The sequence below is a fragment of the Microplitis demolitor genome, chromosome 1 (assembly GCF_026212275.2).
Source record: "Microplitis demolitor isolate Queensland-Clemson2020A chromosome 1, iyMicDemo2.1a, whole genome shotgun sequence".
Classification (NCBI taxonomy): Eukaryota; Metazoa; Arthropoda; class Insecta; order Hymenoptera; family Braconidae; genus Microplitis; species Microplitis demolitor.
The window spans coordinates 18,421,871-18,449,582 of record NC_068545.1 but is presented as its reverse complement, the minus strand read 5'-3'; the positions used below and the strand labels follow the sequence as shown (position 1 = coordinate 18,449,582).

The window sequence follows — 27,712 nt, the reverse complement described above, 5'->3', positions numbered from 1 at the left end:
ACGATTGTGTCTGCAAGTGACAAAAAAAACACAACAACTTAACCTCAAACTTGCCAATAAATCAACAAAAATTTTTTCCGGCTCCATCTTCCATCATTTCAAGTCTTATTTACAATACATTTAATTAATTTATTATTTATAGAAAAAGTTAATTGTTTAAAAATATTTAAAAAATGACTACAGAAAACAGCGGAATAAAAGAACCGGAAATAGATAAAAAAAATGTTATAAAAAACAGAGAACTTCTCTACAGAATGATAATCAGGTAAATTTTTTATTTATTATCATTATTATAATTATTAATTAGAGTAAAAATAAAAATAATTAATTTGCAGTCAATTATTTTATGACGGACATCAATCACTTGCTGTGCAATTGTCAAATTTAACGCAAGCAGAACCACCATGTCCACCATCAGATAGATTGTTGCATTTGATGCTCATTGGTATGGCCAATGAGCCAGATCGTTCGAAAAAAGACAATATAAATGCGGTATCATTCAATAATTTTGAAAACACTCTTGGTCCTGGATTGGATCTCGAGTATGAAACGGAAACTCAAACGCAAGCACCTGAACCAGCCCAGTATGAAACTGCTTATGTTACATCGCATAAAGGTAATTGTCGTGCTGGAGCATTTTCCCCAGATGGACAATTAATAGCAACCGGTTCAGTGGACGCGTCTATTAAAATACTTGACGTTGATAGAATGTTGGCAAAGTCTGCGCCAGATGAAATGGTACCTGCTGACCAGGCTGCCGGGCATCCAGTTATCAGGACACTTTATGATCATTTAGAAGAAGTCACTTGTTTAGAATTCCACCCACGTGAGCCTATTTTGGTGTCAGGCAGCCGGGATTTTTCAATTAAATTATTTGACTACAGTAAAGCGAGTGTCAAAAAAGCATTTCGCACAATAAATGACGCTGATCAAATTCGTTGCCTGTCATTTCATCCAACTGGAGATTTTTTGGTTGTCGGAACAAATAATCCAGTTGTTCGGCTTTATGATGTAAATACGGCTCAGTGTTTTGTTTGCAGTATACCCAATCAACAACACACTGGTGGTATTACCAGTATCAAATACTCGACAGATGCTAAAACTTACGCATCTGCTGGAAAAGATGGTAGTATTAAATTGTGGGATGGTGTTTCTAATAGATGTATAAATACGTTTGTTAAAGCGCACGATGGTTACGAAGTTTGTTCTGTTGCATTTACAAGAAACGGAAAGGTTTGTATTTAAACTACTAATACATATATGTTTATATTATAATAATTTTTAATTTTTAAATAGTATCTATTGTCATCCGGTAAAGATTCATTGATTAAATTATGGGAATTATCAACAAGTAGATGTTTGATAGCGTACACAGGCGCCGGGACCACAGGTAACCGCTCGTGACGTATTAATATTAATTATTATTATTATGTGATATAATATATGACTTCATGGCCAAATAAATTATATTTATCTATTTATCTATTATATATAAAAAAATAATTGTATTTAGGTAAACAAGAGCACAAAGCTCAGGCAATATTCAATCACACTGAGGATTATGTAATGTTCCCTGATGAAGCAACGACGTCTCTGTGTGTTTGGAATTCCCGCAATGCATCTCGAAAACAATTATTGTCACTGGGTCACAATGGCCCGGTACGACTAATTGTTCATTCACCGACAGCTCCCGCATTTTTAACCTGCAGCGATGATTTCAGAGCTAGATTTTGGTTCCGACGAATGCCCACCCATTAAAAACAGCCATTTACTTAAAAAATAAAAAAAAAAAAAAGATTTACAGTTGTAAATCTTTATTTTTGTATTTTTCGTGATAAACAATTATAAACAACTAGATTTTATAAACTAATGTTTTATTTATTTTGAAAATCAATAATTAAACTGAGTTTGAATGTAACTGACAAGCGGGAATTTAAAAATTTTTGAATAAATAAATGAAATATAAGTAGAATAAAAATTTAAAAATTTATATTTTGAAAATTTGAAAATCCGTACGCGCATTTTTTAAAATTTCATTAATTAATTTATTTATTTTAAATTAATAAACTGTCACATCTGCTACAGTCACACTCATAAATTCAAATACAATTTGTTTTATTTTTTTTATCAAGTATTAAATTATTATTATTAATCAAAAAATTAATTTAAAAAATTTTCAAGATTTATCAACATATGTATTAAAAAATATATACGCATTTAAAATAATAAGTAAGAAGAAAAAAAAAATTAAATATAAATGTCGTCTTATTATTATAGAATTTAAAATTTTACCCCAGTAATGACAACTACGGCAATTACAATAACGATGACGATGACAATGACAGGAACATCGGTTCGGAGTAGTAGAGAAGATTGTTTTTGATGGTGAAGTTGTGTGCGTGTAATTCAAAGTATGTATGCGCGCGATCTCGAGTAGTTTAATTCCGGGCGTTTTTTTATTTCATTATTATTATCATTATTTTTTTTTCTTTAGGTGTATTGTCACGTCACACATCACGAACTCCCGCTCCGAGTTTAATGGTGTCACGTGACCCACGCTAACCGCCATCTTTGGTTATCGTATAAACAGTGCAACCGGGCGCAGTGCGAATTGCTGTTGATAAAATTATTAATTTTAGTGTGTTATTGTGTGATTGAGGTGCTAAGAAATGTCTGATATCAAGGCAGAAACCAAGAATGATAATAACATTGATGATGTGTCCAAGGTAAGTCTTTTAAATTCAAGTAAAATCCTTCGTCAAGCCGAGTTTTCATGCTGTAATACGGCGTGTGGGTATTCTCTTAAATACGGAATAACGCTCCTATATCTTTACTATTCATATAAATAATATCTTCATTTAATTACTCGTTATTAATTTTAATTTATTTCATAAATTATTCAAGGATTTATTTGTCATAATAATTAACAATAATACATCAAGAATTATAATTGTGGAATTTTTTGAAGCTGCGCTGTACGTCCTTCATTGGCAAAGATGGTGGATGTTTTTTATTTTTGAGCCTTGTAACGAGAGTCGCTGCTCTCCACGCCGGCGACTCGGCATTCAAAAAGGCGGGAAATCATTTACCTCTATTTATCATCGGTCAATCTACTTGTCCCACAAGTATTATTATTTTAAATGTAACAACAAATATAAATAATAACTATACTTATTATATAATAATAAACTACATATATTACATTTCACAAGTATTCAAAATATATGATCAGTAATTATGGCTGCAGTTACGGTCAAAGCAAATTTTAACAATTAATGGGCCATGAGTACCCCCATGGTTCAATGGTCTTCGATAGTCTTATCACTCTTTTGTAATTATCATTGTATATATATATACATATATTTTTTCTATTTGTTAATCCTCTTAAGTAATTCAGTGATTAAATTAAGAGAGTACTCACTGATAATTTAAATTATGCGGTTTTCATACTTATTTGTATTTATATATTTTTTATGTATAACAATACTAGTTTTATATTTAAATTTTGGATGTTTATTTTATGTTTTAAAATTTTTATTCAAGGACCAATCGGATGAAAAGCCAACTCCTACTAAAAACAAACGGAGCGGGTCAAAGAGGCTGTCAACTCTCGAACGAACTGCTCAGGAAGGAGAAGCTATTGCCAAGGTATCTATAATTAATACTCATTATCATTATAATAATTAAAACATCAGGGATAATATATCCTTTGATAGTAGAAAACATTTTAAAATATAAGGATACTGATTGGATATTGTAGTTTTTAAATTATTAACGTTTATATTTTTACTTCAAGGGTCTGAGTACATCCAATGTAGAAGTTGAAGGCAGAAGACGTACTCGTAGTTCAGCTCGTGGTATCGCACCTTCAACACCTGCACCCTCACCGCCGAAGAAACAAAAAACAGAGCCTGTCTCAAAGTCAGCATCTGGAACTGGCCGCGGACGTGGCCGTCCAAAGAGACAGGAGAAAATAAGTGAAAATAACACAGATGACGAAGCGAACAATAAAAATGAAAAAATTGTTGAGGAAGAAAAAATGGAGGTAGATGAAGAAGCTAAAGATGAAAAGGACAGTAAAACGTCTGATCATGCGGCTGGTGAAAAAAATAGTGAGGAAAATACTGATAGTAAAGATAATAATGGGGAGAAAGCAAGTCAGGCCAATTCCAAGGACGAAAAATCGACGGAAGACTCGGAGAATACGTCGATAACAGAACCTAAAATACCGTCAAATGCCAGTGAAGAAAAGAAAGATAATGATGAGGATGATGATGACGTCAAAGATAGTTCGGATTCAAGTCAAGATGCGACAGATGCTGCTGCACCAGATAATAAATCCGAACAACCCCCAGCATCCACGGAGTCTCAAAATCCCTCCAACAAGACAACCACTGATGAGAAAAAGGAATAACCTTTTTATTTAATATAAAATTCAATGTAATTTTCGCGTACGTTTATTTTTCACTAGACATTGTTTTCATTTATTATTATTATTAATTTTTTTTTTTTTTATTTTAATTCTTTTCTTTTTGTACAGTTATCAAGACGGGCGCACACATCGGGGCTATACAATCAAAGTCTCCACGTCTATTTTAATTAATTGACACCTTATATTTAAAATTTCCTTTAATTTGACACAATTATTTGATGCTGTAATATGGACGTTGGTGGTAGAAGGGTCATCCAGGTCATAAAGTACCAGGTCGTGTACTTTGTGCACCGTATACGTCTGTCTTCTAAGAGCTTGTCAAAATTTCCTTTTATTTCGACATAATTTGACACCTTATATTGCTGTTTATCATTCATATCAACGTAATTGATAATCATTTTTATTTTTTGACAATTTTATTACTGTAATTTAAAAAGTAATACTTAAACTTTATATAAAAACAAAAAGAACATTAATCAGATTAATGTTAATTTCCATAAATTGAATTTACGTTTTCGTTAAAAATAATTAGATTTTTTTTACTTTAAAAGACTTTGAATGTTATGTCAAATAATATTTTACAATTGTATTATTATTTAAATTAGATTAATTTGTGTTTATTAATTTACAACAGCAATTAAAGGTGTAGAGCATACGTTGTTTATGTACATTAATAACATTGTAAAAAATATATTTAATATGGACTCGTAACAGAAAAAAAAAGAAAAAAAAAATTATGAGTATTTGAATACAATAATCTAATAATAATATTAATAATAATAATAATAATAATTATTATTATTATTATTAAAATCGACAAAGAAAATTTAAGTTTAATATAAAAGTAAAATACTTGAAAAATTTATAATTTGACTATTAAAATTATAATAAAATCATAAAGATATAAATAAATAAATAATTTAATTAATTAATTAGTATAATAATTAAATTAAAATGGCAATTCAATCATATAATAATCATATAAATAACTTTCGGTACCATATTAAATATTTAAATATTATTGTGTATCTGAACGGTTGTGAGTGTACAGATAGATTATATGATTGATTGACTATATTTAGTAAATCCACTGTTAATGAGACATCAATCTAAAGGATTCACAATTTCAATAAGTATAAATTTAATTATACTATTAATAAAATTACATATTTATGTATTTTTATGACATTTCGCATATCGTGTCTACGTACACTTGACTAAGAAAAAGAAATTAAATTCTTATTTTTCGATCGTAGTGGCTTCAATAGTTGATAATAAAATTATTTTCACGTGTTTTTCTTTAATATTTTTAAAACTGTATACATAAAAGTAATGGCCTCAATGTAAAATAAAGAGTCAAATATTTCTAGTAATTTACAGTTTTATTATTATAACATTCAATAATTATTATCATGTACGAACAGTGCAATAATAAATAGAGAAAGAAAAAAAAATTGATAACGAGTTCTTAAATGATTAATTAATTATACAATCATCTTTCTCGTCTGAATAAACATCACATTTTTAAAAATTTATAGTAATTACGAGTGTACTATTAAGTATAAATGACAAAACATTTTACATTTAATGTCAAAGTCTAGGTCTCAAAAATTACTTAAGACATTGAATAATAATAGTAATAGAACATGTAACTTATTAATTTAAATGTGTCATTTTAACTGATAGTAAAATGAATTTAAAATAAAGTGTCTCGTTCAGTGGGATTTAGATAACTAGCAACTAGTGTTAAACATTAGTTAAATAATTATTGATATGAATAATATTATATATATAAATATATAAAACTGGTTCTATTGAGATTTGCTCTTGAGATCAAGTGATATGTGTAATAAAAAAAATATATTAGCATTTTATCATATTAATATTAAAGAATAAAAAGGAAAAAAATGAGTGAGTCGTGAATGAAAGACAGATCAGTAGTTTTTATACTCTCTTAAAACTTTAATTTTCGGATCGGGGTTTATTTTTTCGTTGTCTAGCCAATCTTACCTGAAGAGAATACTATCAAAACTTTTGTTCCGATTTCTCTATCATTTTTATAAATAAAAAAACATGTAATTATCTAAGTAATTACTCCGTTACAAAAATTTGTATTCTATTCTAGGGCAAACTGATGATGAATATGATTGCGAGATACTGGTTGACTTTTGTAACAAAATTGCTTCAATTAATAAAATAGTTAAGAACATTTATTTTATTCATTACTCAATGTACTTTTTATAAATACATATATAATATTTAATTATAATAAAATATATTAAACATAAGCTGGTTTTTTTCTAATTTATTAAGAAAAAGAAATATAATTAAGTAAAAAATATCAGTAAATTAAATTTATTTTACTCCGTCCATCTGTGAGTGCAATGTTGATTTGTGCAAACGTAATAAAGTCTCATTTCCTCTTCAGCCCGTCGTGTTTGAGCTTGAAAAAAAACAGCCTCTCTGTGATTACATTTCGGACATGGATGCTCCTCTGTTCTGGGTAATGTTGGGTCAGATATCACATCAGCAACAATATGAGTCAACTCACTGTTATCAAAAAACATTATTAAAATTACTATCAATTAACAATAATAAATTTATCAATACAATATAACACTTACTCAATTTCGTGCATAATTTTGTTTACATAAATGCAATTACTGTCTGCCAATTGTTTAAAATCACAATTTCTACACTGCAACAAAATTAAAATTGACAAATATATAAATGTCTGTTTTTATATGTGAATTTATGACATGAGCCAATTTATGAATTTTAAATAAATAAAAAAATTTAAAAATATGCGCGCATTTTATTTATTTAAAAATTTTTAATTGTCAGTGAAATTCACGCTCACTAGTTTTGAGGTTATATATTTTTATGTATTTTCACTTACCGCATACATAAGTACTTTATTATCTTTATCTTCTTTTGGATATAACATATTATTACATTCTTGACAAAATCTTATTCCTACAAAACCTGGACCATCATTATGAGAATCATAGCTTGTCATTCTCGACATTTTTAATTTTAATTTGAATTTTAAAAAAAAATTTTAGGTTATAAACGTCTAAATTCACGAAGAATAAATAATAATAATATTAATAATAATAATAATAAGAATGATGTCTTTTTGTGATATATGTATATATATTGAAGAACACAAATGCGTTTAATGTTTAATGCCGGTGCCGAGGGATCGATACTCAAAGAGAAAAAAATTTAATTAACTGAGAAGCCAATCAAGAGACTGGAATATTTAATTACTTACAGCTGATTGGATGAAAGACCAAAAATCCCTAGATGATGAATTAAAATGACTTTCTCAAGCGGAAGTCACGCATTGTAAGTTCGCCTAAAATTTATTTATCGCGCAATTGTAATAATAAATAATATTACATTGTTACATATATTTCTTATATTTAAATAAATCACATACAAAATAAAATTAAAAACAATTCAAATAAAAAATAATCGCTATGCAACAAAACCGATAATTAAATAAAAAACAAAAAATTTAATAAATAATTTGATTAAAATTATTGATAATATAAAATTGTGATTTTGTTTTTTATTGTTTGGATTTGTCGGTTGAACAAACTTTATGCGCACAAGTTAGTGCGCATCATCCACCAGAATAATCACCAGTACCAGAATTAACAACAACGACATTTAATAATTAATTAAAAAAATTATTTTTCATGTGAATGTTGCTCTACTGATGGGTTTCTAGAAAAGACAGCCGCGTCATTATAAATACTATAAAATAAAAGTAAGTAAGTACGCATTTAAATATTTAAAAATTGAATTTATTATAATAAAGCGGTAGTGCTGAATACTCGCATGTATATTTTATTAAATAACAAAAAGTGTGGTAATGTTTTTTTTGAATGGTACAAGTTAGCGAGTGGCCAGGCCAGGCGGCGGTAGTGAGGGTAGTGAGCGCCAGTGAGCGCTAGTGTTCCCATTGAATGATGAATCCAATCCAATCATACCGAATCCTACCCCCCAATCCTCAGTCCCCAGCCCCCAGCTTGCTCACTACCCCCACCCGTCGGTGCTCCCCTAGCCAGTGCAAATCTCAGCGGATGTATGTTTTCTTAAGGGATTCTTACGGCTATTTACGCGACAATTGGACATTTATTATCTGTTACAAGTGTTTATAAGTGTCGTACGAGGTGTTCACAGTGTTATAACAAAGGTAGTAATTAAATATCATGTGTTATTTGTGATTATTTAAATATTTATTCGTAAGAAAGCGTGAGACCAAGTGCTCAAGGCGGTCCCTCGGGGGGTGATGGCCCTCACGCCGACAGAGCGTCATCTCCCACAATCTTACAATAATAATACTCCATTATTATTTGCAACATAATATTCATATATATTTTACAATTATTCATACAAACCTATATATTTCTGCGCATACATCTCTATATATATGTGCTATTTATTTAGTTAACCTATTGATATGTGATACAAATGCCGACACGTGATTTTTTTAAAAATGGCATTCGAACGCGTGGGTGTTTCTGTCTCACTCTTTTTCGCGTACCAACAGAAATTATTATTTTTATTTTCATCTCTACCTAAAACATATATTTCTAATTCATATTATTTTTTTTTATCGTTTCAGTTTATTTGAAAAAATATTTTTTTCCATCACGGCGCTCGTCTCGCGCCGCATCGAGCTGTTATTTGTTTTGTTGCCCATCCATTCTTTATACAGCACGCTTAACTCTCAGCCACTTTTTCTTTGTTAATATCTATATACACATATACATACGTACATATATATGTATATAGATGTATGTATGTATAATAAAAAAAGGAATATTAAAATATATATAAAAAAAGTCTTAACCGGGACGCCAAAATTTTTTTACCGTTAGCGTGGGTATCCTAGTTTGTTAATTAGTTGGTTATATAGATAGATAAGTATACGTCTAATGAATATTCGCCCGGGCTCAATAGATTTGCCATTTAAAGTTTTATTAGTTTGAGAATGTACTAGCGCAACGCTCTCTTGTGCCGCTTGTGCCCATACTTTTCGGCAGTAATTTTATTGTTAATGGAGATTCTCTTATATACTCTGTGACAGCCATGTTGTTAATTCTTTTATATCTATACTCGTTAGTTTTTGTTAACATCTTTATTTCCCGCTCTCCTTTGTCTCTCCGCTCTCTCCACTCTCTCTCTTAACAATATATACATATATATGCTGGCAATTCTCCTTGTCACTTACTAACAATAATTACTCTCTTCATTTATTTTCATTGTTGCTTTTTTTTCACTCTTTATTTCAACATTGTTATTTATTTTACAATCAAATCCTCATGTAAAATCGATTTTGTCTTCAACTTTTACGTACGTTCATTATTATTATTATTATTATCATATTATTTGTTTATTTTTTTTTATCCATATCATTGTATTGAATTTAAAGTTTTCGAGTATATTTTATAAATTGTTTACATAAATGATCTAACGATTGTTTTAATTTACGTCAATAAGACGTTTAAGTATTCAATGATATTTTATTCAAGAGCTGCACATTTGAATCTTTAATCAGTCTCATTATTACCATTATATAAATTGTTGATACTCTATTTATAATAATAATAGTTCATTTTTATTTTAGATAAAAAAAAATCGTCAAGTTGGATCTATCATTTAAGATCATGGAGTCTGGAAACAGTTTACCCACGCCGGGTAATTATCCTGATGGAGATCGCCAACAGTTTTGTGTATCTTGGAACTCACATCAGTCGAATATGCACAATGCGTTTCCAAAATTACTCAGTTCGGAGCAGTTCGTCGATGTTACACTGGCCTGCGATGGTGGATCTATCAAGTGTCACAAGGTAGTATTGTCTGCCTGCAGTGATTATCTAGAGAGATTATTACTGGAAATACCCTGCACGCATCCCATTATTTTCTTACGGGATATGCGTATGTGGGAGCTACAGGCTCTTGTTGAGTTTATGTATCGAGGAGAAGTTTATGTTGAACAACAACAGCTTGCTAAGTTGATGCAAGCTGCGGATGTTCTTCAGGTAATATCATCAACAATCAATTTAAATATTTTTAAAATAATTATAATAGTGATAATAATAATAATAATAATAATAAATTTTAGATACGCGGGTTGTCAAATCAAGGCCGAGATCTCAATCAAGAAACTTCAACACCACCAAGTATCTCAAGTACACATTCAGAGCCAACTACTCCGATTAAAAAAGTACCCCAAGCACCCCCTAGTATGAAAGAAGACATAGAAGACGAAGAAGATGACGAAGAGATTGACGGACAGCCGCCATCTGATGACCCAATAGCTTTTCTTGAAAATTCTCAAAACGTGACATTAAATCCGATAAACAATACTTCGATAACCGTAACTCCAACCGATCCACCAGTGACAGAACCTTCTAATTTTTTGACAATCGATCATACTGAAAATATTGAACACACCGAGGCACTTCAGCATTTGGAAAAAGCACTGAGTTCCTGTGAAGCAACAATGACTGAAACACCTGGTATGGTTAAAATGGAACCCGATGAACAATTTTTTCAACAGGACAAGCCCTATTCAATCAGTATGGTACCAACGTCAAACAACTGCAACACAACCAATAATAGTAACAGTAACAGTCCCTTTCCTGCTATCGAAGGTAAAATATTTATTTATCTCATTCTTGTAATCGTTTTTTTAAATTTTTAAAATTAGTTTTTAAGTTACGAAAAGTTTTTTCATAAATTTAAAATAAACTAAAAGACTTTATATACATAGTTTGTAAAGTTTTAATCTTTAGACTTAATAATTTATTCAGTATCAAGAATCAGTCGGTTAAATTAATATCCATTAAGTTATTGCTGCTTATTATAAATTTCTAGCAATTATAACATATTTATCAGTAATACTTTATTTAGGATCATTATTGTTGGATCTATATTTATATATATATATATATACATATATATTAAAAATAATGATTTTGTCCATGTAGGTTATCAAAGACGACAACGACGCTCAGAAGCAGAGTTAAAGTTGGCATCAGACATGGTGGCCCGCGGCAAAACGTTTCAAGTAGCTTCTGAGAAATACAACATTCCGATCAGCACAATTCGCTTCTACATGGTCCGAAAGGGGCTTTTGCAGAGGCGAAAACGGGGACGCGGCTCGACTAACATAGGTGCGTCCAACAGTCAGCCTGGCAGCCCCGCGACTCCGCCATTTCACATGATGAATTACCGCTTGCCTGAGAGTTTAAATTCAACTCTTCAGTAGTGGCTAACTTACGTGAAAGTGAATAATAATAATAATATTAAAATGATAATAACTACCGGTTGTTGTATATCCGGTAAATCTAATCAATTTGGTATCGTCGTGAGAATAATTATAATAATAATAATATAAATAATTATTAACTTCTTCCCTCATAATCGATCAGCACCATCAATATATCGGAGATAAATTTTCATTTTTATTATTATTATTATCATGATATATATTATTGTTTGATTAATATGATTTAAATCATCAGTTTGGTTCTCGTTGTTGTTGTTGTTCGTGACAATGATGGCGATGACGGGCGAGAAGATGATGATAGTTCGGGTTTGCTTGTAACAGTCGTAGAGATTTAATTAAACAGATACAACACGATATAATAGTTGTGTTACAATATGATAAGAGAGTTGTAGCCATACACCGCAATACGACTCAATCCCAATTTAAAATAGAAAAACAATAATAAGTTAATGATAATACTTATAAATATTGTATGATATTGGAACTTATTATATAATCCGGCTGATGTGATGTAGTGAAAGACCCCTTTTTGGTTTTTATTTCTTTTTTTTTATTTAACTAGGAATCTCTAAATTGTTACATACCGGGTGACTTTTATTATGAGATTATTCGTACTTGAGATTTATTTAAATACATTCCCGTCTGTGGCATATGTAAAAAAAAAAAGTTATTATTTGTCTTTTACTATCATCTAACGCTTATCTCAAACGAATATTTAATTACTTTGCAAAGTATATTTATCAGTAAAAAAAAAAAAAAAGAAAAAAAATTATTAAAATAAAATAGCCGTGTGTAGACAATATTATATACCTTTTTACTGGTAATATTTATCAGGAGTGAATTGTTTGTTCGCAAAGACTCGCTTTTTTTTCTTAAACATACCCAGACCCTCCGATGTAAATCCGCGATACTCAGATAAATAATCATGACGTAGTAATAAATGCTTTTTACATATTAGTGTACAAAAATAAAAAATGAAAAAAAAAAATAATAAAATACAAAAAACAAAAAGAGAAATGAAATGGACGAAAGAATAAATAAAACCAAGTAAATACATGTAGTCATCGAGATAACAAATTGAGTTTTTATAAAAAAAAGAGAAGAATAAAAAAATTTATATACTTTTATTTTTTTTTATAAATATTCAATTGTTAATATCTCACGGAGCAAAATCAACAATGTTGTACGGTGTTAATGTCTTTGTTAAATATAGCATTCAAAAGAGGCCATATTTTTTCATGCAATGCAATAATCGAAATGTAGAGTTACACTTAAAAAAAAAAAATAGATCGAACAAAAAAAAACAAATACAAAATAATATAATAATTATAATAATAATGATAATGATAATAAAAATAATAATAAAGAAAAAAAGAAAAGAAAGAAAAAAACGCGATAGGATATTTTTTTTTTATTTTAATAGAATGTACATTTTGTGCGTAGATGAATTTCTCAAACAAAGGCTCTAAATTAAATAATTTAAAAAAATAATATTAATAATAAATAATTAAGTAAATAGATCTATCGATAGCAGTATTCCAATCATCAATGCAGAATAATTAGTTTTTTAAACGGACATTAATAACAAAAACGCTTTTTTCAACAACCCCACATTTAAATCGTTTCATTCTCATCAAGTATTTTTTTAATTTTTTTTTTTCTACTATTATTATTATTAATATTATAATAGTGAATATTATTAATTAATTAATATAATTAATTGATTTTTTATTTGTTTTAAGTAAGCGAGTACTCTGTATAAAAAAAAGAGTAATGAATTGTAATATGAATTATACGCGAATAGAAATCTTATATTATTATATTAAATATGAGAGTTAAGATATTTTTAAAATTATAAACATTCTTTGAATGAAACTCTCTCTCTCTCTTTCTCTCTCTTATTTCATTTATTCTTATGATTTTTTTTTACTCAATAAGTTGAGCCATTTTGAGGCAATGAATGTTATTATTATTATTATTATTATTATTTAGTTTCATCAATTAATTGATGAAGAAAATAATTAATTAATAAATGAATCAATAGACTTTCTCTGTATAACGGATTCATAACTCGGTGGCCGTTTATATCTATAAAAAGTTATAATGACTGGAATAAAGTAATAATTTTGATTGTCTATAGAAAAAAAAATAATTAATTTAAATGAAAAATGTTCTTATTCATCTTTTAACAGACACAAGTTACCGAGCTAGGGCCATTCTAAAATATTTAAAAAAAAAACTCAAAGCAATTCTCAGATATTCGTTTAAAAATATTTGTCGTATTTTTTTTTTATTTGATAATCGGTGGGTTTATTTATCGTCTTATCACGACTAATTTTCTTTATAATTTAGTTATTTTTTTATAAATACGTAGATGTGTTATTTTAATCTGTATTATTTAGTTATTTTACTCTATTCTTCGCGATATTTTTATTATAAATTTATTAGGTAAACTTTTTTTTTTTTAAGAACTAAATGAAAAATAACTTTTTTAAAATTTACAAAGGAACAGAAAAAAAACAGCTATAAAACAAATAGATGTTAAATCATGATCTCGTTAAATTTCAGTGACTGCGAGGATATGAAAACAACAAATATGTAAAAGAGATTAGAAAAAAAAATAATAATAATGAAACTAGAGTTCGATAATTTATGATATTAAAAAATAATAAAAACATATATTTAGAGATATAAATAAGTAAAATAAATAATATCACAAGAAAGTACGATAAAAAAAGAAAAGGGAAGGAAGAAATTTATTTTAAAAAATATAATAATTGTGTTACTTTTGTTGGTGATATTCTTTGTCATTTTCTTGATAATATTTTTTTTTTTTACTTATTGACGATAAAAATTGGTACAAACTACAAAGTTTATATTATTATTAATTAATTTTGTTTTTTTTTTTTTTTTTTTTGCTATAAATTATTTTTTATTGCAACTTTTATAAGAAATTATATATAACGTGAAGAAAACTAATGATAATAATAATAATAGTTTGCAAATATGTAATTTGCAACGTAAGATAATGGAAAATAAATTGAGTCACAGGCAGCTCAGAGAAAATGCCTTTTTTTTTTTTTTACATTTGTATATTATTAAAAATAATTATAATTATAATTAATGATTTATACGGAACAAAAATAAATTCTCGAAGATCATGGTGAGCAATACTCTCGTGTAATTTCAATCGTACGGAACAAAATTACCGTTTAATATTTAATTACACTGTAAACATTTATGAGAAAAAAGAAAAAGTAATAATAATAATAATGATAATAAATATTAGGTCATACGTACATCTTCACGTGGTATCCCAAGTATTTTCATTTAATAAAATATATATATATATATTTAAAATAAAATGAAATGAAAAACAAAATAATTAAGAAATAAAATAAATTAATAATTAATTACTAAGGACATAAAAATCGTGTTTTTTTTAGAATTATACTTAATAATTTTAAGATAATGTAAAATGTGTTAGTGAAGCATGCTTCTAATTAGTTATTTAGGTGATTGCTATAAACAATAGATAATAATAATAATAACTACCATGAATAATTATTATCATAAGGCATTTAATAAGTGCAGAGTATTTCTTAATAAAATTATTTCTAAAACGAATCAATACCACGTTTACTCTTATTTTATTTTTCATACATAATACACAACATTTTGTATAAAAACAATGACATATTCATTTTCATTATTATTATTGTTTATATACAATAATAATACAGTCGAATTCATTTTATGAGAAATAATAATAATAATATTCTGTATTTTGAGCATCAATCAATACCATATATATATTTATATTTTTTAAGTTATTATTATTTTTATATATTTATAAATTTAAAAAGAACAATCGATTTTTCAAATTTAAATTAAGTTATTATAATTTTATTGTTTGGATATTTATTCAATTATAATTTATGTAAATGTAATAAATTTTTTTTTTGTTAATTATATATTAAAAATATAAAAACTTTATTATGTATTTATTATTGAAAAAATTTTTTTTTGGTCTGAAAAAAAAATTTAAGTATACGTGTTTAAAAATAATTTCTTATAACGAGATTCGACTGTTGGCAATACATATAAAAAATACATAACACAATTACAATTGCTCATGCATAATAATAATAATTAAAAAATTAAACACGTAAACTGATAAATTGTTAACGTGTTTGGTAATTTATTCGCAGGGCATTCATCTGATCTGCGTTAGTGAGTAGTCATCTAATCATCATTAACTCTGCCTATCGAGAGACGGTGGCACCGACATCATTATCAATTATCACAATATCAATCAACTGTATCTTGTATCTTGAATCTTCCTGTGCTCCAAGAAGACGACTTGGTTCACAAGTGTGCCTACCTCCTGGATGTATATGAATATCTTTTCTCTCATCATCATCATCATCATAATCACACAAAAACAATCGCCAAGATTTAAATCATCAAACGGCAAATTGCTTGAACTTGACAATACATCCGAACTAAAGATAAAAAAAAAAAAGATATATAACTCAGCATAAGAGTTAGCGATAAAATCGCTAAAGTTTATTTATCTAAACGAGAATAATTATTATTAAGCTAAAAAAGAAAAAAAATAAGTGAATTGTCACTTGATAGTTTCTTAATCATGTCCTGAAATGAATAATAATTATGGATCATATATATATAAATAATGTATAAGATTAATTAGCTTCAGTATATAAGATATATATTAGTATACATAAATGTATGTGTTGAGATTTTTATTTTGTAACTTTAGGATTAAAAAATGTAACATGAATTTAATTAATCAAACTAAAAAAGCGCCTTTGTCTCAAAAAGCGATGATGAAAAAAAATGAATAATTTTAAAAATATGAAACTGTCTTGCTGTATAATAATATATATAAGATATAAGATGGTTTACTGACTCCTGGACCTATCTCACTAGTTTAATAAGTAACCGAGATCTCTATAGATATAAATAAGAGGTCATTGACTGGAATCTTCCAATAAGTATACCAAAAATTGATCCTATTGCCTGGGTATTTTCCTCAAAATTATTCCTGTATCTATTATATGTTTTTTGTCTTCTGGATTACTCAGTCTTGGGAAAAAAGATGAAGAGATGGTTCAAGAATCTCCTTTATATGCGTTAAACGCGTAGTCTGTGTAAAAGAACGAGAAACTTCACCAAGAAGACGATTTGATATATTTTAAAAAACTAAAGCACACGTGCACGTCGTGGGATTTCCCTCAGAAGATCTTTGCCAACTTTTTGCCAGACAATCGTACAACTCTCTTTGTGCACTTAAAATTATATATTATTATTATTATTATTATTATTATTATTAATTATTCAGAATTTCCTTGTGCTGTATGCCCCTCTTTTTTTTTTTTTTTTTTAACAATTATAATAATAATTTTGAGAGCAACAAAAATATGGATAAGGTATTAATGTTTTTGATGCAGTCAAAAATAATGTAAAAAAAAAAGAATTTCCTAAAACAAAATGTCATATAGGGGTGATAATTAATTTACTTAATTAGTTAACTAAATAAAAAATGCGTAGTTTTGTTAAAAGTGCGTGAGATTTAATGTGAGATTGTGTGTGGATTGTATGAATAGAGTACGATGTAGACGATGTCATATATAAAATAATGTGCGCACGCTCTTTCGCAGCATCCTCTCTTTCTTTGTGTTATTTTTGGCAGAATCATCTTTGTATGCTTTAAATAGGACCGAGTTTCTGTCGAATAAAACAGTTTGTAATACGAATTCTACATGTTGGAGCATCGCACTGTCTTTGAAGTAAGTAAACAGGTGCTATTGCTTTATTATAATTCATATTTTATTATTACTATTTATTGTTTTTTTTACTATTTAATTCCCAGTTTATAAAATGTGTAAGAGTATAATAATAATAATAATAATAATAATAATAATAATTGTGAAACGGGAGATATTAGATAATGAGTAACGACCAAGACAATCATGTGCGTATTAATGTCCGGGGGATTTCCAAAACATGCTATCAAACAACAGCGGGAAAATTCAAAAACAGTTAATATTTAGAGTTTTGAATATGTATCGGTGTTTATATATTTATATATATTGTGGATACTTTTAATGGACTATATAATTAATTGGCGCTTGGCGGATCATTAGATTATTTATTTTTAAATTGTCAGTGCATCATCTAAACCGTAGTTTCGTAACAGCTTGTGGATATGTTTGTAGTGGAAAGTTATCATGTCTATGTGTCAAAACACAAAAGAAAATGAATAAATTCATAGATTATTTGCCAATAAATAAAAATTACTGTTTGTTTATTTACTCACTACTTTAATTTTCTTCTTACTGCATGTTTGAACTTGCAGTTATTTTTAAATTTTCTGTATTCAAATGGAAACTTTTTTTATGTCACTCTGTGACAAGTGTTTTTTTTTAGTGTAGACTTTTTTACTAAAACTGCGCCGTTGTTCCTTGACATTGGCAAAGGTTCCATGTTAGATTGTGATTATTTTGGAACCGCTCAATTTGTTGTTGTAACTTCGGCGATGACGTCGTCTCTGCCTAATGAGAAAAATACAAAAAAAATTCTTTGTCTTAATAGTTAACATTAGACATTTTTCTTAATCATTTCACTATAATATCAGAAAAAAAAATATATATAAATAAAATTTGAATTTGAATTTGCAGGTCTCGTACTCACGGTTAACGTTATTTCGATCAAACGAAGTGCGTATATATTATTGAATTGGGTTTGTAATATGTGTAAATCTAAGTAAAAATAAAAATTATATAAATTTAAATTAAAGCATGCTTTACAATGCATGTAATGTCATGCGCATAAAATTGCATCTATTAAAAAATAATATCCCACTCGAGCAAATTTATTTATCTATATAGACATCATATGACAGAAAAACGTCATTATTGCTACCGTGAGGATTAGAAATAGACATTACCTTTGGTGCTCTCAATAAATAGGACGGAAAATTGTGCCTCACTATTAGACGTTCAATAGACAAAGACTTTGCAGCATGACTACTATACATACATCATAAATTTAAATATATAATAATACAATAAACTCGTGGGCTGTGTGTAAAATTTAAAAACAGAACGTGCACGTTTTCAAAAAAAAAGTATATAATAATAATCATGAGTAACAATTGGAGTTGTCGTCATTCTCGATTACTTATCTCTATTTTTCTGGCAAGTCAATTTAAAAAAAAAAAAACAAAACTACTATTTTTACTATACTAAAAACTATAATAATCAGTTGAATGAATTACAAGGTCATGGTCACTTTAATACCATTTGTCTCTATATATATTAATAGTAAATATATATGTAATTATTAATAAAAATTTTGCAATTATTTTGTTCAAATAGATGCCGGCTGAGTGCATTGCCAACCCAATGCAGCGAGAGCTTGCTGATTCTATAATACGAATGCAATCATTGGACGAAATAAGGATACTGCTAGCTTGTGGTGCTAAACCAAATGAAATAGTAACCCAGGGTTTACGACCACTTCACTACGCGGTTTGGCAAAAGTACGCGGATGCGGCCCAACTTCTTATTGTTCGGGGTGCAGACATTGATGCTACTGATGAATGTGGATACTCGGCATTACATCTAGCTGCTGAACACGGTTACACTGATATTGTTAAATTGCTATTGAAACATGGCGCCAAAGTAGATCATCGTCCGGACACTGGAGAGCTATTTCCTCGGTAGTTATTTTAATGTAAATAAAATATTTATTTATTTATTTTCTCACTTACTTATTTGAATGGATATTTATAGCACTATGCTTTGTGATGAACCACTCCGACTGGCCTTGAGAAACGGCCACACTGGAGTCGCTAAAATTCTACTGGAAGCCGGTGCGAATCCAAATAAAAGATACTTCTTTGGTTCGGAAATAAATCTGGTATCACCTTTGGATCTAGAGTGCATGGAATTACTGTTGGCTTTTGGAGCTCAGCCTAACACCCGTGACCGTGCTGGTCTTACGCCATTGATGAAAGCTGCGAGGCTACCTCAGGTATACAAAATTTTAATTATATTTATTATATAATTAAGAGTTTATTTTTATAATTCAAATTTTATTTTAGGGCATAGCGTCAGTGCTGCTGCTTTTGAGTTATGGAGCGAATGTTAATGCAATGGCAGATGCAAGACACGATTACAGAACAGTTATGCATTATGCGATACTCGGTGGCGACAAAACTGTGATAAATCTTATGCTGAAGCAGGGAGTCAAGTTGAATCTTGGCCCTGACTATCAGAAACCATCGGCCTTGGACTTGGCAATTCTCAAGGGTGACCCCTCGATTGTTGAAATGTTACTTGAAGCTGGTACATTTATTTACATAACAATAATTATCATTATTACTCTGTATCATTAATTAATAATTAATAAATTTTTTTAGGTGCTGATGTGAATGAATCATCTCCAATAATCGGTTCCCCTCTTCACGTCGCGTGTGCTGACAATATTCCCAATAGACTGGAAATCCTGTGTATGCTTTTAGAACGTGGAGCCGATCCAAATCTCGTTATAAGAAGCGATGAAGGTCTATCATTACGTCCAGTGCTGGCTGAATATGTTGCCAGTAACGCAAATCCATCTGTCGAGGTTGTTGCACTACTTCTCAAGTATGGAGCACGTGTTGTTATTAAAACACAATTTCGTGATCCGCACGGGATACTAAATTCACTTCAAAATACTGCTGATAAACCAAAACTGTTGAGAGCTCTGTTGGAGGCTGCTGAGAGTTTTGATCCCTGTATGATCAGGAGATCCAGCAGTCTCACTGACGCTCAAAGAGCTTTAGTTATGGAGGCTGCGCGAACACCCTTACCGCTTACTCATCAAGCCCGACTAATTGTAAGGAAAATTTACGGTCCTAAATTACCTAAAATTGTTCGAAGACTACAATTACCTCAATCGTTAAATCGTTATCTTCTTTACGACTTTTCTTAATTGTTATTTTACATTTAACATAAAATTTTATTTACATACTTCTTGTTGTTATTATTATCATCATAAAAATATTTAAATCGACGATTTTATTTTTTCCTATTTTATTTACAAAAAGAAGAAATAAATATCTTTCAATTGTGATATCATCTCAATTACTATACTTTCAAATTTTTTTTTAGATACTAGTATTTTTATAAACCTGTTGATTATATTGTAGACTGAATAACATATGAATTATTATTATATATATTTGTAAATTTTATAAAAAAACACAAACGTATTATAATTTACAAAAAAAAAAAAAAAAAAAAAAACAAAAAAAAAGAAGAAGAAAATTACAATTTGATATAAATATATGTAAAAAAGAAACAAGATCTCTGGTTGATGTTCAAATCGACAAATAATCAGATATATAATTTTTTACCTTTGTATTTATGGATAATTAAAATGAATATATAATAATTAATGCCTAGTGCGTTTATTAGTTGTCTTATTGGTAATATATTGCAAGATGATTGATAAAAATTCAAACCATCTCTCCTTTGCTATGAATGTCTTGAAATAGCATCCTGTATATATATATATATATATATATATATATATATATATATATATATATATATATACATATTCTATCATCAGGTTTGGTTACGCCAACAAACTTGGCAATCATTACCTTGACAATTGTCATTAATTGGTTAACAAATACTTTTATCAAAACGACCAATGCAATTATTAACAACTGTAATAAAAAAAAAATATATATATATATATATATATATATAATAAGCTATTTTGAGTGTGAATGTATAGTAGACATGAGACAATTTATAAATTTGAAATAAGTAAATTGATTAATTAAAATAATGAAATTTAAAAAAATGCGCGCACTGATTTCTTAATTATCACAATACGCATTTTTTTATTTTTCATCTCTTAATATTTCATTCATTTATTCAACAATTTAAACAGCTGTCAATTGTCAGCCACTTCACACTCATAAATTAAAATTTTTATTTCCCGCGCTTAAAAACGCCATCTACTGGAGAAAATTAGCAGCGCAAATGAGAGAGAAAGAAAAAAAAATTAAATGAGCTGGTGACGGTGATACGGTGAATGTGAACCTGGTGATCGAGGGTTGGGAGAGCGGGAGAGACGGAGTTTAAAAATGGCGACGAATGTACTGAGGACGGTATTGAAAAAATCCGGATTATTTGTCAATGATGGAAAGATCTTATTACAAAATGCCAGTCCTGTGACTGCTGTCACGTAAGTTTTGTTATTAGTAAATCAATAATTAAATAACTAGGTGTCTAATTATCTAATTGAATTATTATGTAATAACAATAATAATATAACCTCAAAAATAAAATGTTAACAAATCTTATGACATATTATCATTAAAGCCAAAAGAGAAATGCTGGTACTTGGTATCCGGATCCAGAATGGCTGAGACAGTTTAACGGGCCGGTTCTTTATCCAGCCGATGGTGTTAAATGGGAATACGAACCACCACGAGAGCTTCCAGTGGTACTTGAGAAAAATGTTAGAAACACTCGAATTAATTTTGGACCGCAACATCCAGCAGCTCACGGTGTATTGCGCTTGGTCCTGGAGTTGGAGGGAGAGTATGTCAAAGCTGCTGATCCTCATATTGGATTACTTCATCGTGGAACTGAGAAACTTATCGAGTATAAAACATACATGCAGGCGTTGCCATACTTTGATCGATTGGATTACGTATCTATGATGTGCAATGAACAATGTTTTTCACTAGCTATTGAAAAGTTACTGAACATTGAAATTCCATTGAGAGCTAAGTACATAAGAAGTATGTATCGATTCTAAAAGTTGACTTGATTTTTTCCCATGTAATGATAATAATTATTATTTAAAGCGCTCTTTGCTGAAATCACGCGTATCCTCAATCACATTATGGGGATCGGATGCCATGCATTGGATATCGGAGCCTTGACACCATTTTTCTGGCTATTTGAGGAACGTGAAAAGCTGATGGAGTTTTACGAACGTGTCAGTGGTGCTCGTATGCATGCTGCATACGTTCGTCCTGGCGGTGTGTCACAGGATTTACCATTGGGTATTATGGATGATATTTATCAATGGGCATCTCAATACGGTGCTCAAATCGACCAAGTTGACGATTTGTTGACAAGAAATGCCATCTGGAAAGATCGAACCATGGGCATTGGAGTTGTCACTGCTCAGCAGGCATTAGATTGGGGATTCAGTGGTGTAATGTTACGTGGATCTGGTTACAAATGGGATGTCCGCAAGGCAGAGCCGTATGATGCCTACAGTCTTGTTGACTTTGATGTACCGATTGGTATTTCTGGAGATTGCTATGACAGGTAAAAATAATTATTCATTTTAATTTAAATAATAATAATAATAATTGTTTTTTTTTTTTTTTTACAACAGATACTTGTGTCGTATTGAAGAAATGCGACAATCATTGCGTATTATCGAGCAATGCTTAAATCAAATGCCTGCTGGTGAAATAAAAGTTGATGATAATAAAATAGTACCGCCAAGTCGTAGTGAAATGAAAACAAGCATGGAATCACTGATTCATCACTTTAAATTATTCAGTCAGGGCTTCCAAGTACCACCAGGCGCAACCTACACGGCTATTGAAGCACCCAAAGGTGAATTTGGAGTTTATTTAGTAAGTGATGGTAGCAGTAAACCGTATCGGTGTAAAATAAAGGCACCTGGTTTTGCTCATTTGGCTGCATTGCAAGAAATGGGACCCAAACATTTCCTTGCTGACATTGTCGCTATTATTGGTACTATGGATGTTGTATTCGGTGAAATTGACCGATAATAGCTCTCTTTTATTATTCATATTCTATTAGGGTCATTATTAGTGATCAATTTACGTGTAAATTATTATTACTATCGTCATAAAACATTATAGGTGTAAATTAAATAAAATTGATTAATTATAAATATAAGTCAATATTTTTTATCTTTAATGATCCAATAAAATTTATTTTATTTCTCTATTTTATTTTGATTACACTTTTTTTTAAACTTTCCGCTATGAAAATTTAAAATTTTCTAAAAAAGGGAAGTTATTGGTTTCGTTACGATTTCATCAGATCTCGACGTTCGATGGATATCCGGCCGAGCTCAAAGAGTTTGAAAACTGGGAAGCCTACAGGATCAACCATTTTTCAGATTTTTTGTATTTTGACTGAGTTGTCATTTAAATTTTTCCTGTTAATTTTACCAAAGACATAAAGAAACCACGTGCTAGTTAATTTAATTTAAACAACATTATCATTTATAAATTAGCAAAAAAAAAAAAACATTTTATTATTTTAAAAATTTATCCTCTATCACGAAAGGTCAGTAAGATAATCAAGGGGAAAAAAGACTAGTAAAAAAGTATACTCATACAATTATGTCGTAGTCAGAAGTTGATATTGAACTTTTTGTGCAGCAAGATGACCTCTTTTTTACAGACAATTCATTAATTAAATATAAAAATTCTAAAAAAATAAACCCGTTTTTTGAGGAAACACACGTGATACATTCATTACTAAAATAAAATTTTGAATTTTATGTCTGATACACTAGGTTTTATAACAATAAAATTACAGGAAACAGCTTACTAATAACTTGTCATATTAAATAATAATTTTTTTATTTTAATTAAATTTTTTTTCAGGTAAATAATCAATTTTTTAATTTAATTATAATTAACAATGACCTTCGTAAAGTCTGTAATCATTTAAATGAACTATGAACTGATAAAAGTATCTCCAGACAGTCGTTAAAACTTTTATCACAATTATTTTTTGTCTACGTAAAAAAATGGTACAAACGATAGTGTAGTGCAGATGACACTAAATATTTTTATTTAATTAAATTATCTGTCTTTAAAGTATCAAATTTTTATAAATTTATAATTGCACAAGTCTTATATATCCATATATATTTTACATTTTATTATAAAAAAATAATTACTGACTTTTAAAGTTTAAAAAGTAATTAATAAATTTAAAAAAATTCGTGATGTCACACACTAGTTAATTTTATTTTATAGTCAGATAAAAATTTAACCTGATATTTATTATTAAAATTTTTATTTAAATTTCACAACATCCACAATAATAAATATATATATATATATATGTATGTTTTATATTATATATCTTTTTGTTTTAAATATATATAATAATTGTATTGTGCAGTTAAATTTTTAAAACTTGTTAAATGTTAGATAATTATATTTGACACGCACATATTGTATATGTATTTGAGTGTTAAATATATGAGACGAGAAGTATGTAATTAACAAATTATCTTAAGCAAAATTTAAAAACGGACGACGATAAATTACAATTTGTTACAAAACTTTAGTTTGCACTGCTACAATATATTATGCAATTATTATTGGAATGCATATTAAATATATTTATGTATATAAATGACAAATTTTAATTTATATATTTTCTATCTGGTTATTTTATATTTTTTTCCACGGGCTGTAAAAATTTCTCTAGCTATAAATTAGCAATAATTTTTATTATTAATGCGAGTCGGGTTACCGACTATTTTTTTCAGTAATAAAATAAATTTTTTTCTTACTTTCTACTAACTGTTATAATAAAAAATTAGTTAAAGAGACAATAGGAAAATAACTTGCGTAACAAAAAGTGATTCGCATACGAACAACGATCGGAAAAATGTGTCACGTTGCCAAAAAGCATGAGAGGTCATTAGAGTTGAATTATATGACAAGTAGTTATTGTACGTGACAAGATGAACTAACGATATAAGAGATTACAGAAAATTTAAAGAATGTCTTTCTATCTGATATTTTAAAATAATAATTCTGGAAAATTTTATTGTGATAAAATAATTTATTATTGTTTTTTATAGATAATTAAATCAATGACTGATTTGTGGGTTTTTAAAATAATTTGATACGGCATAAATGATCCAAACGACATTGACAGGTGGTTTGTACTCAGTCAGCATTTTAATTCTAGTAATATGTCTTAATACTTGCGTAATAGCGCAAAACAAATTATGTTATTATCATCGCATCGGGTTTAGAGACAAGACAACTTGACAAAATAACAGACTAAATAAAACATATATTGGAGGATGTTTAATAACATACCATATATACTTTTAATATTCGTAATAAATTCAAATTATTTCAACGTAGCTGTATATTCATTTATTTTCACAATGGCGCCAATTGGCAGTATAGATATAAATTTGAATTTGATTTAAAAAAAAAAACAAAAAAAAAAAGAATAGAAATTGCTGTTTAAATAATTACAAAGTTATTGCACTGTGTACTAGTTAATTAAAACAGTAATTTTTTCGCATTTATTGAGAATGATGTGAGGAAATCACCGAAAAAATCGAGAAGTGCAATTACCAGCCTAGCAATTCTGTTTCTCGGCTGATAGTAGATGTAATTTTTACTAGATTTTTTAATTGATCGGTCTTCTGGTTCTCAACTGTACTCTTCAGCAAACAAAACCGAAATCAGTATATATATATTATGATAAATCATTTTGGTTGCTGCCAAAAAGTGCCATTATTTTTAAAAAATAATGGAGCTTATGGACCAAAAATTATGACACAGAAAAAAAGGATTTTTGGATGGAAGAAATTTTTCGTATCATGAATTAAAAAAAAATTTTTTGAACCAAGAAATTCTTTTATTCTGTGTACATGAGTAGATAAATTTTTTATTTATTACGTAAGAGAATAAAATTGTGCTAATAACTAAAATGCCAGCAGACATCTTATCCTGATGCATTGTTAATAATTTAATAGTTAGTATATATTATTGGTAAATGATGCTTGACATTTAATCGCTTGTTTTAAATTATTAAAAAAATAACTTGATTGAAGATAACAAAAAACTAGATATCCTTCAAGAATGCAGATATATAACAAAAAATATAATTTAATTATTAACACAATATTATTTATGTATTTTTTTTGTTAAAACATAAAAATGTTTTGCTGTTTGATCGGCGATTTTTTTCTTTTAGTACACAGTAAAAAAAAATTTATTGATACTAAACTTTAACACCGATTTTACAATAAAAAAATATGATTACATAATTTCAGCGATAAGACTTATCAAACGGATTTTCCAAGTTCCGGAACTTTAAAAGCCTTTAAATATCTAATGAATTTATTTCGTTAATTGTAAATTTAAAAATAACATTAATTGTAATGAAATAAATAAATAATTAATTGACGTTAATTTATAGAGAATATTTAAATTATAAGCACATAAATTATTACGTAGACGGATATTACGAGTCTGAAAATAATTTTAATAAATCTCATATGAATGCGCATAATGGAAAATAAACAAAATTAATCTTTTGATGTTTCAGCATTAGTTCTTAACATAATGAAACTTTAAATTACTTGATTCATCGACTTTTTTATTATTTGTTAAGAGAAAGATGTTCTAGATCGTGCAGTTATATATGTAACTAATTTCCTTGTACAATATTTATATTATTATATCGTGTGTCAGAGAGTGGAACATCAAATATATACAAATGTATATGTATGTCATAATTGTAAATTGTAATTCACATATATATATCTTTTGAGATTCAAAAATGATTATACTTCATACTATACATTCATTTACATCTCTCTCTCTCTCTCTTTCTATACATATATTCATTAAACTATCAAGCCTTCCTTATTATTATAGCTATTTATCGTATCGTCTTGAAACTCATCATTTAAAAAGTTTATTACATAATTATATAGTAAATTTGTTTTATTTTAAAATAAATACAAATATTGTAGTTTTTTTTTAATTTCACTACGCTATTTTTATGTAAACAATTGATTGTCAAGTTTTAATATCAGTAGTCCACTTAATCGTGGTCCACTTAATGCTTGAGGAAGTTATTCAGAACGTAAATTGCGAGAGCAGCCCA

The 27,712-nt window shown here is 28.4% G+C and overlaps 6 protein-coding genes across 13 annotated transcripts; 5 read left to right on the top strand and 1 right to left on the bottom strand.

Annotated features, from left to right (window-relative positions):
- The first annotated feature begins 171 nt into the window (after positions 1-171).
- On the top strand, positions 172-2,074 carry LOC103578573 (cleavage stimulation factor subunit 1). Its single transcript, XM_008559704.3, has 4 exons — positions 172-265; positions 336-1,233; positions 1,297-1,390; positions 1,514-2,074. Exons 1-4 carry the CDS (start codon positions 174-176, stop codon positions 1,756-1,758), a joined length of 1,329 nt encoding a protein of 442 aa, XP_008557926.1. The 5' UTR covers positions 172-173; the 3' UTR covers positions 1,759-2,074.
- A 495-nt stretch (positions 2,075-2,569) lies between these two features.
- On the top strand, positions 2,570-6,645 carry LOC103578581 (nucleolin). The gene is made up of 4 exons (XM_008559713.3): positions 2,570-2,726; positions 3,544-3,648; positions 3,797-4,451; positions 4,541-6,645. Exons 1-3 carry the CDS (start codon positions 2,670-2,672, stop codon positions 4,412-4,414), a joined length of 780 nt encoding a protein of 259 aa, XP_008557935.1. The 5' UTR covers positions 2,570-2,669; the 3' UTR covers positions 4,415-4,451; positions 4,541-6,645.
- On the bottom strand, positions 6,621-7,672 carry LOC103578590 (DNA-directed RNA polymerase II subunit RPB9). Its single transcript, XM_008559725.2, has 3 exons — positions 7,332-7,672; positions 7,057-7,130; positions 6,621-6,982 (listed from the first exon to the last, which is right to left on the bottom strand). Exons 1-3 carry the CDS (start codon positions 7,458-7,460, stop codon positions 6,793-6,795), a joined length of 393 nt encoding a protein of 130 aa, XP_008557947.1. The 5' UTR covers positions 7,461-7,672; the 3' UTR covers positions 6,621-6,792.
- A 130-nt stretch (positions 7,673-7,802) lies between these two features.
- Positions 7,803-12,476, top strand: LOC103578600 (probable serine/threonine-protein kinase mkcB). 6 transcript variants are annotated; one of them, XM_008559745.3, is made up of 4 exons: positions 7,803-8,210; positions 10,077-10,491; positions 10,575-11,106; positions 11,443-12,476. In XM_008559745.3, the coding sequence occupies exons 2-4, from the start codon at positions 10,117-10,119 to the stop codon at positions 11,721-11,723; spliced, it is 1,188 nt and encodes a 395-aa protein (XP_008557967.1). In that variant the 5' UTR covers positions 7,803-8,210; positions 10,077-10,116; the 3' UTR covers positions 11,724-12,476. The 6 variants fall into 6 exon arrangements, with proteins under 6 accessions (XP_008557967.1, XP_008557975.1, XP_008557959.1 ...); XM_008559753.3 differs by having other exon boundaries at positions 7,803-8,214; XM_008559737.3 differs by lacking the exon at positions 7,803-8,210 and adding an exon at positions 8,459-8,639.
- A 4,897-nt stretch (positions 12,477-17,373) lies between these two features.
- LOC103578643 (ankyrin repeat domain-containing protein 65) lies at positions 17,374-20,906 on the top strand. 3 transcript variants are annotated; one of them, XM_053742128.1, is made up of 6 exons: positions 17,374-17,557; positions 18,449-18,487; positions 19,148-19,491; positions 19,565-19,805; positions 19,876-20,119; positions 20,194-20,906. In XM_053742128.1, exons 1-6 carry the CDS (start codon positions 17,531-17,533, stop codon positions 20,745-20,747), a joined length of 1,449 nt encoding a protein of 482 aa, XP_053598103.1. In that variant the 5' UTR covers positions 17,374-17,530; the 3' UTR covers positions 20,748-20,906. The 3 variants fall into 3 exon arrangements, with proteins under 3 accessions (XP_053598103.1, XP_008558006.1, XP_008558015.1); XM_008559793.3 differs by having other exon boundaries at positions 17,536-17,557; positions 18,449-18,510; positions 20,194-20,905; XM_008559784.3 differs by lacking the exon at positions 18,449-18,487 and having other exon boundaries at positions 20,194-20,905.
- Positions 20,907-21,864: 958 nt separating this feature from the next.
- Positions 21,865-23,773, top strand: LOC103578653 (NADH-ubiquinone oxidoreductase 49 kDa subunit). The gene is made up of 4 exons (XM_008559805.3): positions 21,865-22,016; positions 22,154-22,578; positions 22,645-23,116; positions 23,187-23,773. The coding sequence occupies exons 1-4, from the start codon at positions 21,916-21,918 to the stop codon at positions 23,590-23,592; spliced, it is 1,404 nt and encodes a 467-aa protein (XP_008558027.1). The 5' UTR covers positions 21,865-21,915; the 3' UTR covers positions 23,593-23,773.
- The last annotated feature ends 3,939 nt before the right edge of the window (positions 23,774-27,712 follow it).